The following is a 13,660-nucleotide window of genomic DNA, read 5'->3' as shown; positions in this document are numbered from 1 at the left end:
CCATATCGAATTAATTTGGTATGTTAACAGTGGCGGAGCCAGGATTTCCGCCGAGGGGTTCAAAACATAAAAAAGTAAACATACGAAGAAGCCTAAGGGGGTTCAACATCTACTATATATACATAAAAAATAATTTTAACCTTGTAAAAACAGTATTTTTTCTGCCGAGGGGTTCGGATGAACACCCTCCGCATAGTGTGGCTCCGCCACTGCATGTTAGTGGTAATATGGTATAGTATTTTTAGAAACCAAAATGCGATATTACCACATCAAAGTTTCAAATACTGTATCATGTCCACCCCTACTTGCAACAACTTGTTGTGTGTTCATTTCAATAGGAGTTACCAGAATTATCTCGTGGAATCTTGCAACCAGAAAGTATAGATTCCTTGAATCCCCTGATTGTGACTCCTTTTATTCTTATCTTTTCTTCCCATATATAATGCTTGGTTTTGTCCCTGAGACTGACGATTACAAGGTTGTCAAGGTTCCATCATCTAGTAGGAACGATAGTAACGCTAAGGTTTGGGTTTACACACTGAATTCGGATTCTTGGCAAGAGATGGGTGTTGTTCTTCCTGGTTTATATCCTAAGGGTGGGTCTGCAATTTCTCTTAATGTCTGCTTGTATTGGATGTCATATAGTAATGATAATGGACTGGATATAATTATTTCTTTTGATTTGTATAACTAAGTCTTCGGAAAAATTATGCTGCCCAATCCTGATATTGTCACTAACCTCACTATCCAGAAACTTGTGGTACTAAAGGGTTGTCTTTCTATGATAATCTATTCTGGGAATGGTATAAATGCGAACCACTACGAGGTATGGGTGATGACTGAACAACAAAGTGCAGTTGAGTCTTGGACTAAGCAACTTGATTTTTTATCCTTCTTTAAGCTAGCACGACCTGTTGGATCATGGACTAACCATTTTCTTTATTGCAGTTTTGTCATTTAGTATGTTATCTAGCAGCTCATACTATAAGTTGTAGCATGTTTGACTCCTCTAGATGTTGGTTTGGTTATGTAACAACCGTTTCGTCGTTACCGTGATTCCGGAAAATTCGCGACTTTGACTCCTTGAAACATCCTTGGTCCTGTTACACTTCTGAAAAATCATTAACTTGATCGGACAATCGTGCGAGTTGCGTATAAATATCGGATCTGGGCCACCGGGCCCAGTGGTACCGCTACAATGTCCATGATGTCGCCCCAGCAGTGGTGCAGTAGCGGTGTGTACAGTGGCGGAGCTAGGATTTCCGTCTAGGGGGTTCAAAATATAAAAAAGTAAACATACGAAGAAGCCTAAGGGGGTTCAATAGCTACTATATATATATATATAAAAAAAAAAAAAAATTTAACCTTGTAAAAATAGTATTTTTTTTCCGCCGAGGGGGTTCGGATGAACATCCTCGGCTCTATGTGGCTCCGCCACTGGGTGTGTACATCGTAGGAACGGTGTAGCTGATTTCCTCAAGGACCGCCCCAACGGTGCCTTGGGCGTAGAAGTGGTACCGCTGAAGCGGCGATTTAAATCGCAGCAGCGGTGACGAGCAGTGATTTTTCACTATTAAAGTGTCATTTGGGGATTTGACCTCATTTCTCACAACTCTAGAAAGTTCAGCTGCCCTTGGAGTTTTTGTGAAGCCTAAATTGATATCTTCTTGGGAAAGGTAATCCTTTTAAATTCCTCCATTCATTTCTTCACATTAGTGATTCTTCTTAAAGTCCCTCATCTAGAAACTACAAAAACAAGAAAATGGATGTTACCAAATTCATGAACTTAGGTGGGAAGAATGGTTAGCATGTTTTAATATGGATTACGTAGATCTAATCTCTCTTGTTGTTAAAACTAGAATGATTATTAAATTAGATTTCTCTTACCTTCCCCAACTAGTAAGTGGGTTCTTCCGTTGATATCGAAAATGGGTTTTCTAAAGGAAAGAGATAAAATTGCCAACTTGATCTAGCAATAACTCTTTATGGTTAGTATTAAACATGGTGTTAAGGAAGTAATCACTTAGCATTAATTATGACTAGAAAAAGAGTTCATTTGGTAATGAAGGCCTAGAAAATCTAGAGGTAGTCCAAATTCCCAAACTTTCTTTATCAATATGGAATCTCTTATAAGTGCTCTAATGGTGATTCATATTCTTGGGTCTCATGATTGTCTCAAGTTCCTTCGTACGGATTACGACGTGATGAACGAATTAAAGATCAACGGATGTTCGCGGCACCTGCTCGGCCCTAAGGTAGGTTACGGCTTCCTTTTTGGTATACTCCGGTTAGACTTACATATCTGTGTATTAAATGAAACGGAGAATGCATGTATGGGAGTTTGGTGTTTGGGATGGAATTCTGAGGATGGTACTGCTATGTGATTTGTGTGTTCGGGCTTGTGGCCTGTAGATTCCCTAGGTTCATGTGTTAGTTTTCCCTTGAGTATTGGTGGACTTTATGTGACTTGGAAGATTAGTTGTTCGGTACTTAGTTTACTATGTCCCATTGATGAGGAGTTCCCGTATAATGTGCCAAAGAACGTGAAATGATTCTAGACTGGATGTTTAGTGATGACTTTACAAGTAGGAAGCGTATTTATCATGTATTGATGTCGTTAAGCAGTAAAGGAATGAGGTGATATTGTTATTGTGATTTTGTCCGTGTTGGTCATTGGAGACCATTGATATATCTTGATTATGATATTGTAGGATCTTACTTGTTGACGTTTGATACGAGGATAGTGTTCTATTATGGCTTATTGTGTAGCCTTTTCATGATATTGTTGGTGTGCCCATGTGTGGTACTTGTGATATTGATTTGATTATTGACATTGAACTCAAACATTGCACGCATTCTCATCCTTCGTGATATACTGTTGATACATTGATAATACTTGAGGAAACGTTGTTATGAGCTGGGATCAGTTGGAGGAGATTAACATGAGGACCGATATCCCATGGTTGTCCCGAAATTGAGGTTGTACGTAGCGATTGCCGAGGTTGTTGCCGAAATCGTGAGGTAGCGGTTGTCGAGGCTGTTGCCGGAATCGTAAGGTACATGGACTTCGCGGGTCCCCCATGGGTTGTGTTGCTGAGATGTGATGTTCCATCATCGGATTACATGTGTACACAGCATATGCATTGCATCCATTTCCATACATTATTGCATTGCATTGTACCCTTAACTTCTTGTGATATTGTTAGGATATTCTTGTGGTTTTCTCGTGATGTTCTTGTGTCCTAGTCGTGATATACGAGTTCGGATTTGATGTAGTGAGATTTGACACAGTTGGGCTTAATTGCTATAATCATAGGCCATGATCTTGAATTATTTTTGTCGATTTAGGTTGGCTCAGTGGTATTGTTACGTCCCGTATTTTTATACATTAGAACAACCCGGATTAACTATGATAATTTAAGGCCAAGATTATTCCGGGATTTGAAGTCGGGACTTTTGACCATTTGATTTTATTTTGAGACACAAGTTATATATGAAATTGATGGCATTGAACACTCAGGGAAAATTGGGACCACAATTCATAAAATTGGGACTTAAAAATCTTGTGCAAAAAGGGCCATGTGGCCGTGTGAATTTAAAGGGGTCCCCACATTGTGTGGCCAAATTTAATTGGTCCAACACATGTGTGGGCCCAAGGACACATGGACAAAATTTAGTGGGACTTAAAAGATGACTTTCAAGTCATCTTCTTTCATTTACACTAAGCAAACTATCAAGAAGTTGAAGACAACTTCAACAACCATTCTCGGCCAAGAAACCAAGAAAACCAAATCCAAATCAAGCCACCCCAAAATTTTTTCCTTGGTATAAATCAACTATTTAGAGGTCCCTAAGTAATGTGGAAGCATTGTTGGAGCGATCAAGTCATTCATTTAAGAGATTACAAACCCTAACCCCTTTGTGGAGTTGAAGAAGAAAGGTAAGTTTGATCTTGTTTATTGTGTTGTGGACATTTTATTCATATTGTAGTATGCTAAAATGGATAAAAATCATGAAATATGAAATGTTGGAAGTGGGTTGTGTGATGGGTGTGCTAGCCGTGTAGTGTGGGTGTGATTGTGTAAATGGGTGTTGTGATTGAATTGATGAATTAATTCTTATATCATGTTAGATTTGTTGTAGAGTGGGGAAGAGAATAAAAATCATCAACATATATATGTATGTGTGGATTAGCCGTGTATATAGCCTCTAATGCGTGACGAAGGATGAGTTAATATCGCTTATCGTCGATATGAATTCTAGTTTGGAAATGAGCTTTAAATGACTTAAGATTAATATTAAGATTGTGCGGGCTGATTGGAGAGTCATTGTGCGTTGACGTAATTTGTATATTTTATGAAAATCATATCGTTATATTGTGGATTGTGACGCAAAACATGACTTGAAAATGAGGGAAAATGAAAAGAGGGCTGCTCAGCTAAAGGAGACTGTTTTTGGCCAACAGTGGAAAATTTTTCGGATCGTTGGAAATATTATGTGAATTGTTTAGAATGTTCTTGAATGTTGTTAGTATGGGTTTGGGTTAATAATCGAATGTATGAGCGATAATGTGGCTTGTATGCAAGCCGTCGAAACGAATATTTGGAAAGTTGTTGAAAGATGTAAAAGAAAGCTATTAATGTTGTTTTGCCTTTCGAATTGGTTATCAATGTACTAGGTTGGTTATTGTGGTTGTTGTTGTTGATTTTGAGCGAGACAAATTCTCGGGAAGGCCCATTTACAGGGGAAATGCTGCCGAATTTTCTGTAGAATTTAATGGTTACTTGGAAAGAATGGCTTAAGTGCCTTAACTAATGTTTGGTATTCGTTGGCGTATTGTAGACCTTGGGGAGCCCGAGGCGTAGATTTGGAGTAGCTTTAGATTGGCTAGCTTGGAAGTGCGTTCGAGGTATGTAAAGCAACCTCCTTTCTTTTTGGCATGTCTTAGTTTTACATAGGCTAGATTAAAGCCTTAAGGAAATTCCTATGATTCGAAATCCGAGCATGATATGATCCATATGTATTCTTTGGCACTCTTATGCATGATTTGATAAAAGTATGAACCTTCACGTCTTTGAAATAATCGCTTTCTGAACTTTGTATAGAAAGGTTTCACTTTAAGGATTTTTCGTAATTCTTAAATGCCATTTCTTGCACATAAATGCTCGGATTACCTCAATACTTTTGTAGGAGCCTATATGGCATGTGATATGTATGTTTTCTATAGGCGAGCCCGACTCGGGTAAATAACCATCCGTGGGCCCCGCGACTTTCCTTTATGAAATTCGGAAACTTTTGAAAGAATTTGTTAAGACTATTATTTCGATTTCCAAATATGATCATTTTACTTATGTTTGAATTTATGATAATGATTTTATGCATATGACTGCTCACGACTCTATTCGTGCATTCTGTTATTCGTTTCGCCGAGTCCCGGGCCGGTTCTGTTATCGTGCGCATTTTGATATACTCCGGAGTTATGCTGTGTTATGGTTCTCCGAGCTACTCGCTAATGAGGGTCGGGTTCCACTTATGTTTGGTGATGTGTTGTATATGGCGTTATGTTGTGATGTGATATGTGACGGGGATACGGAGATTTGAAATCTTTCTGGTGTTATGCTGTGTTTATGGCGCCATCGACAGGCGGGCGACCATATTCTTCTGTACCCTATGCATGACTCACATATTTGAAACTAAATCATTTGATAAGATTGGATTTGCACTTATGTTTGATACTCCCATTTCGTTATGTCTCAGATTGGCTTTCTGTACATTCTGCTTTGCATACTCAGTACATATTTCGTACTGACCCCCTTTCTTCGGGGGCTGCGTTTCATGCCCGCAGGTACAGACGCGCAGTTCGGTGATCCCCCAGTTTAGGATATCCCCTTCAGCTGTTTGGAGTGCTCTTCTCATTTCAGAGCATACACTTTTGGTATATACTTTGTTCGTTATCTATGTTGTATATATTCGTTAATGGGTACGGCGGGGCCCTGTTTCGCCATATGATTCGTTTGGTCTGTTTAGAGGTCTGTAGACTTATTTGTGGCTGTGTGTGCCTACTACTGTACAGTTATGTCCATATGATCTCTTTCGTTATGGCAGCCTTGTCGGCTCGCACATGTATATGTTGTTTTGTTGGCACTGTGTGGCCTTTGTTGGTATTTGCTGTGTACAGGGTTATTTTGGATAGTCCGAAAAACAAAGGAAACTCTGCCGAAATTTTCTTTGAAAATCTTGTAAATTTGAAACACCGCCTTGTCGGCTTCTGTTATATACCTGGATGTGTTTGATATAATCTGAGGCAGCGTTTGATATTTGTAACGGTATAAGTCATCTGTTTGCCGCTCGGATTTGTGATTGTGTTCGGGTGCCCAATTCGGGCACTAGTCACGGCCCGCGGGGTTTGGGTCGTGACAGGTATATTTTGGCCTCCTAAATTTAGGCGAATAATGAATATCAGAATGACGAGTTGACTTCCCGATACTAAAATTGAATAGTGTAATGGTAGTTGACCTGTGACACTTGAAGGTAAATTATCTATTGTATGTTAGATGAGTTGGTGAGAATAAGAGTCTTGTTGTTGCGACGAGCGGTAGGTAATGCGCACTGTTGACCTAGTTTACTTACCATGCTTATTTGTGAACTCTTTTATTGATATGTTCTTCTAACCATTGTCGGCCTATGATGCCTACCATTACTAGTGTTGTACTGATACTACTATTGCTACATCCCTTTTGGGGTGTAGAGTTTTTCAGGTCAATGATTGTTGGAGTTTTCCGGAAGATGCACGGTGCCTATCTTGAAGACCTCCATCCTTTCCCATTCCGAGATGGAGGTTGGGTCATAGAATTATTGTGGTATTCTGGTTTAACCCTAGTCGCTCTTATACTAGTCTAGATCAGGTCATGGGGAATTGAGTCGGTGTATGTATTAAATTGTTGTAAACACTTCCGCTATTTCGTTTAAATGTATTGGTTGGCTTCTAGTTTTCGTTTATTATAATTCTTGAAAGATTATTAAATTACGTCCTTTATTTCTAAATATTTGTTTTGTTGAGTTGAGGGTTCGCCTACCGAGGTGGGAAGGATAGGTGCCGGTGCGATCCTAAAATGGGTCGTGACAGGTTAGAAGTGTCAGGATGTCCTTTGAAGCTTTTTCTCAAAGTTGACATTTATAAAGGTAGCTACTGGGCGAATTGTGAAAGTGGAGACCATAGAATTTCACTAAATCCCATACAAAGACGAAATTTAGAACCTGAAAATCAGAAAAATTAAACTGTTCTAGTTATGAAAGGATGAAAGCGGATCTGTAAGCAGAACACACCTTATAAGTCTCCTGAGCTTTTCTAAATATAGTTTTCACATTACTTCCTTTGTACTTTTGACATTATTTCCTATGGTTTGACTTTTAGATAGCCAATTAGCCATTTTCATGGCAAGATTTGACATTGACGAATGTGGAACTTTACAAAAAATATTATTTCACATTTATGTGAAACTATTTTTTCACACACGCATCACCATGTGAGATTATACTCGGCATGTTGTTGTTGTTGAATTTAACTTGGTCTTCTGAATTCATATTCGGATAGTTCAGGGGGATGAATGATGAAATGAAGCATCCATCCATTTTGGAGGTCTGTTCTGGTTATATTCATGTCGATTTCTGCTCTGCTCAACTATGAATACTGTCCCTAAAGAATCATTTGCGACCGTGAGTGTTTTTTGTTTTTGATATGGCCTTGCCATTCTCTATAATTGGTTTTGAAGGTTACGAGAAGAGACTTGAGATTTCATTTTTTTTTAACCTGGCCTTTTTGCTGATCCTGAATGAAAAGGATGACGATATCTGTCAAAAGCACAGTTGGATGAGATCCTGGGACCAGCTGAGTGCACCATATTTGATTCACTCTCAAACAAGTATGTTGACTCCTATGTCCTCTCTGAGTCGACTCTCTTCGTTTATCCTTATAAGATAATCATCAAAACTTGTAGTACCAAAGCTATTTCTCTGAATCCCGCCCATACTAATTTGGCTGACAGCCTCTCTATTAAAGTAAAAAATGGAAGGTACTCTGATAGATGTGGTTCGAGTTTGATCCCTGTGGTTATTCCATGAATTCTATTGAAGGAGCTGCTCTTTTCTTCTATTCATGTTACACCAGAAGATGATTTTAGTTACGCTAGTTTCAAAGCAGTTGGTTAAAGGGCAGCCCGGTGCACTAAGCTCCCGCTATGCGCAGGGTCCGAGGAAGGGCCGGACCACAAGGGTCTATTGTACGCAGCCTTACCTTGCATTTCTGCAAGAGGCTGTTTCAAAGAAGTTGGTTATGATCTGAAATTCACAAGTCTAGGTTTTTCTGATTGAGAGGGTGCTGGCATGTCTCCAGCCAAACGAGTTTTCTATTGCTTTGCATGCTGATGTTGTTTGCGAGTTACTGCAGCATATTTTCTCTCTGGATATTAAGGGGTACTTGCTTGCTGAGTGGATCTCAGAAGAATTTGGTAAGGATGGTTCCATTGTTTATGACAAGTTCACTAGGACTTCAATTGATCTCTCGAGTCTACTTTGAACGGGTGTTGTAAAGAAGAAGAGAAGGAATGGTTCTGTTTAAGTGAACAGCCCAACCTCTTTGTTCGAAGCTTTTCCAGGAAGCTTCTACTTCTTGAAGCTTTGTTTTCCCTAATTCCGAAACACAACAATAGACTTGCCACTTTAAGTCTAGGAAAAAGCTTCTCTTTGATAAGCGGTCATATGTGAGTTCAGAAAGGATCTGATCGAGATAGAAACTTCAACTTGTGGGGGTAGGAGCCCAAATTTTGATGCCCAATGCTCCATAGATAGTTCGAACTGTATAAGAGCAATAATCAATTTTAGCTCGAATCTTTGTAGGGGTTGTTAACGTGTCATTTGTGAAGGTTTTCTAGTGTTTGATTGTGGTATCGTTCCTGGTTTCTCTGAATAATGACTTGACAGTCCACATAGTCTGTCCTTTTGGATTTGTAAGCTAGTGTGTATATTGTGAACCAAGTCTGGCTTTATGGTGTTGTATCAGAGGTCATATGGTCTTTTGTAATATTGTTTGTTCTTAATTGTCGATTGACCCTAATGGAAATTGTCGTTATCTAGGTGTGTGCTCACTGAAGATTGTATCAAATATCTTGTGTGTTGTTTTAGGTTTTGTGCAGCCTACAAAGGTACATATTTGTTGCATTACAAATTATTTGTACAAAAACCAAAAGACAGATGGTTATTCTACAAGTTTAAATTGTAAGGTAGTTAATATTAGACCAAAGAGATGAATCTACTTGGACCGAGAGATTAATTTTTCTATTGAAGTTCCTAGATTGAGGAGCTATTTTGCGATTTATAGCTGTGGAAGTTCATTTAGAAACCAACCCACGTTTCAAAAATTGGACTTTTGTGAACACTGAGGAAATGCTTTCTCAATAAGCTCTGTAGTAGCTCTCATCTTTCACAAGTTGATCTTGTGAAAACCAGATCATACCTAAATTTCAACTGCAAAATGCGGTAGTTAAGAAACTAGTCTCTAGTTATATCGACTTTCGTGTTTTATGATAGCGATTCTGCACACACATAACATATATATGCAAGTATCTTTTTGTCCTGAAGGAATGTCTTAGGAGATGAGGCATGGAAGTAACAAAGTGAAAATCTCAGGTTTGAATCTCAGTTGCAACACTTGTTCTAAACTCATCCCCTCCAACCTTGGTGGGAAGGATTAACCTTTCAACCTGTACTTGTGGACTAGACAGGTTGCCCGGTGCATAAGTTGCATCCAAACCCTACAGTGGATTAATCGAGGTGCACAAGTTGATTTTTTAAAAATGTAATTTACACCTTAAGGATGTGCTGCCTTTTATTTCATCACAAAAGAAAAAAAAAATAGAGGTTAAAGAATAATAGAGAAGTTTTCCTTAGTCTAGTTTAAGGGAGAAAAATTTAAGATAAAAGAAGAAAAAACTCCCAAAAGACTCTTTAAATAAGCATGTTCTTTCTTTCTTTATATCTTATGGAGACTATCTCTTGAAAATCCAGATAGTAAGCACCACCAGCCTGTTTTGGAAAATCTTTAGCATCATAATACTGTTTTTCCTGATCCTTAATGCTCCATTTGGCTAGAGCATCGACAACTTGATTTGCCTCCCTATAACAGTACCAAACTATGTTGGAAGTCTGAGAGATCATTCAATTGATATCATTTATTGCATCTTGAAGCTGCCAAGCTGTGTTACTTTTGCCCTTTATCATGTTAACAATGATCAGGGAATCACTTTCTAGAACAATATTTTGAAAACTGTGTGAAATACACCATTGTAAGCCATAGATTATAGCCTTTGCTTCTGCCAAGTTACTGCTGCCCATTCCCAAGTATTTAGCAAAGACAAGTTGATTTGGACACCACCGATCAATACACATTTGTTTTTAGATTTTTTTTAGATTTTTAGCAATCCGTGTTTCACCTAATATAGAAGTGTGTCCAAGTAGAACGTAAATGTCATGTCAGATGAATTTTTTTCTAACGGGGGATACAAATCGAGTGTAGTAAAAATTAGAAAAGAATTCCTTAGAATTTTCATACTAAGAGTAAATCATGAATATTGTAAGATCATTTGTGCAAAATGTACATTTGAAAGCGTTATCCAGGAAACTTTAATATACTTGATAAAGGCTTAGCGTTATCACAATTCACATCCAAGTGAAAGACCTAGTTGGCCCTGGTGAGCATGAGTATGTTAAATCCAACTATGGTTTGGGTCAGACTTGCTGTTTTTTCAACTAGTAACTATATACCCAAAACAGAAGAAAGATCATGAATTTGAGTCGAGCCAACTGCAAAGACGAATCTAGAACGGATATTGTGGGTTCAACTGATCAAACTCATTATTTTTTGCGCGAACTATGCATGTATATGTGAATTTTTTTTGCCATATAAAGGTTGAAAATAATCCAAAATGTATTGATCTTTTGAGCTTGTTGGGCTGTGTAGTTTCTCTCGCGTGAAAATAAGTAGGCGTTTGGCCATGCAACATGATTTCAAATGGGTCATTTGCACGATTACCCTTCAAAGGCAATGGTCTTTAATTTTTGTCCCTCAAATTGGTGGTTTTTAATTTTTGTCCTTCGCCTAATAACATGAGATTTGGGGTTCGAACCCCGACTCAGTTAAAAAAAAAAATCGCAATGAAGAGTTTTGTAGCAAAGTTAGGCCTATTCAGACCAAAGTTAAGCCTCAGGCAGAATTTTGAATGCAAAACTCTACCTGCAGGTAGTATTTTGCATGCAAAACTCTGCCTTGCGAAATTCCTTCTTTTTTTTTTTTTTTACTAAGCTGGGCTTCGAACCCAGAACCTTAGGGTATTATGCGAAGGACAAAAATTAAAGACCACCAATTTGAGGGACAAAAATTAAAGACCACCAATTTGAGGACAAAAATTAACTACCAGTGCTTTTGATGGGCAATCCGCACAAAAAAATGATTTCAAATTAGCGTTTATTTATGAAATTTGCACAAAATTTCAACTTCATATCATGATTTCAAATATCAAATTCTCCAAAAAGTAGGGTGTGGAATTTCAAATCATGATTTCAAATTTTTTAAAATGTAAAATTTGACCCATAAGTTTATATTTTGTTAAAAAAAAAAAAAAAAAAAGACCCATCATTTTATTTTCTGTAAAAAAAAGAGTCATGCTCGACATGAAGAGATTGATTATCCCATGTGGAATGATTATAGTAAAGCATAGCTAGTTAATACTATTATTAATTTTTTGAAAGTGGGTCTTTGTAAAATTATGTGTATGTGAAAGTTTTTAATAGCAAGTAATCGCGAGCATTTATTTATAAATGAAATATGGAGATATGTAATTTATTAATGGAGTGCCTTAGGATATTTTGATACCTTATTTATGAAATATGATTTGCTCATTTGGTAAAATTGTATAAGAGTTGGGAAAGCTTTGGTAGTTTTCAAATATTGTGGAGTTTTCATGTTTATGAGAAAAAATACAACTTAAAAAATTCAGATTGCATGTCCAAACAAAATTTCAATTTCAAATCAACCTGATTTCATATCACTAATTTCAAATCATGTCCAAACAAGACAGTAAAATTAGAGTTAGATAAATTCTTCGGGGTCAACACTCTCAACTCAGAGCCCACATCATCTAAATTCTAAATCTACCACTGAGTGAATGTTGATCTATCAAAAAGGGAAACAACAAGGGAAATATGTGTTTTGTATAATTGAATCAATAGTGGCTTCAACATAGAACGTTACATTTAACACTTACTACCAAATATTTCCACTTGAATTGCTCAAATTGGGATCAAAATGGTTGTCATATTTGTGTTCAATTCTCTCAATTTGACATACCCAATCGAATTCTATATTTTATCATGAATACTTTAAGTCATTCATACATTTGCAGGGAGTGGCTCTTGTGTTAATAATGCTAAATCCCCTCTTCTCGGGGAAATCAAAATCATCATGTTATTTCTAGTATGCTAACTCTACTCCATCTACAAGCTGGAATGTATTATTTAAAGATAGTGTTTCCTTAATTTTATTTTATTTTAATAAAAATGATAATCTAAAAGATCTTGATCAAGGGTCATTAAGATCCCCTTTTATCAAAGATGTTGATAGTGCTTCAATGTCTACCTCATATATAGCACCTTATTTGGCTAGGTTCACATGTTGGATGCCAGCAATGTATCTCCAAAAAGTTGATTAGATATAGTTATTAATGACGATTAATCTATGGATTTACTTGTTAGATTTTGTAGCAAATGTTGTTTGTCAGTTTGTTCTTCCTTAATTGCATTTTAATTGAAGCATCTCTTTGTCCTCGTGGTGATTCTTCCCCTTTTCTGCGCTAATGTCTCAAAAGAGAAGTTAAATAAAATTAATTAGTGGTAAAGAATCAATTAGATGTGACAGGTAGGAAGTGGACACAAGGGGAGTCAACAAAAATTGATAGTCATGAGAATCAAAAGAATTTAACTTCAGTCTGTGAAATTAAATAACAATTCTTAAAAAATTTAGTATATTTAGAAATTATATAAAAAATACTACTACCATACATCACAATATTTTCTTAATTATAACATTTAAGAAATAGTATTCAAGTAAATTTTAACCTCTCCAAATAATAATATTACTAGGTTGCAGATACCAGTGCATGCCAAAAGTAAATTGTACAAATAGAGATGGGGAAAAGCACAAACTGGTCAACTTTACTTGAGATTCTTGTTAGGTACGTGAAGAAAGTTGCATGTTAGTAGTTGATGAAAAGAAAAAGAAACTACATATAAGATGCATGCGGTAAGAAGTAAACAGTTTTTGAAAAATATTAGTGTTCGGTATGAAGGAAAATATTTTCTCAAAAATATTTTTCAATTTTCTCATGTTCTGTTGGTTAATATTTTTTAAAAACATTTTCTTTAGAAAAATTAGAGCCTTAAAAATGAAAGAAATGTCTTCCCTAATGGAAATAGGGAAAACAAGTTGCACAAGTCCACATTGATTGTTTCCTCCCTCATCCTCGAACGTACCTGATCTTCACCCCCACTCCTACCCCCACCCCCACCACCACCCCCACACACCCATTCCCACCCCATACCTCCACATTAA

At 37.1% G+C, this 13,660-nt stretch overlaps 1 protein-coding gene and 1 pseudogene across 1 annotated transcript; both read left to right on the top strand.

Moving 5' to 3' along the window:
- The first annotated feature begins 253 nt into the window (after nt 1–253).
- LOC132613212 (uncharacterized) lies at nt 254–694 on the top strand. The gene has a single exon (XM_060327254.1). The coding sequence runs from the start codon at nt 254–256 to the stop codon at nt 692–694; it is 441 nt and encodes a 146-aa protein (XP_060183237.1).
- A 2,958-nt stretch (nt 695–3,652) lies between these two features.
- Nucleotides 3,653–9,112, top strand: LOC132613211 (S-adenosylmethionine decarboxylase proenzyme-like; annotated as a pseudogene).
- Nucleotides 9,113–13,660: the final 4,548 nt, after the last annotated feature.

This window comes from Lycium barbarum, chromosome 10, assembly GCF_019175385.1.
Source record: "Lycium barbarum isolate Lr01 chromosome 10, ASM1917538v2, whole genome shotgun sequence".
Taxonomy (NCBI): domain Eukaryota; kingdom Viridiplantae; phylum Streptophyta; class Magnoliopsida; order Solanales; family Solanaceae; genus Lycium; species Lycium barbarum.
The sequence above is the reverse complement of the archived record's forward strand: the minus strand, read 5'-3'. Positions and strand labels throughout refer to the sequence as shown.

What these genes read in the sequence shown, in the direction of transcription:
- LOC132613212 (XM_060327254.1), top strand. Translation starts at nt 254, where the DNA reads ATGCGATATTACCACATCAAAGTTTCAAATACTGTATCATGTCCACCC.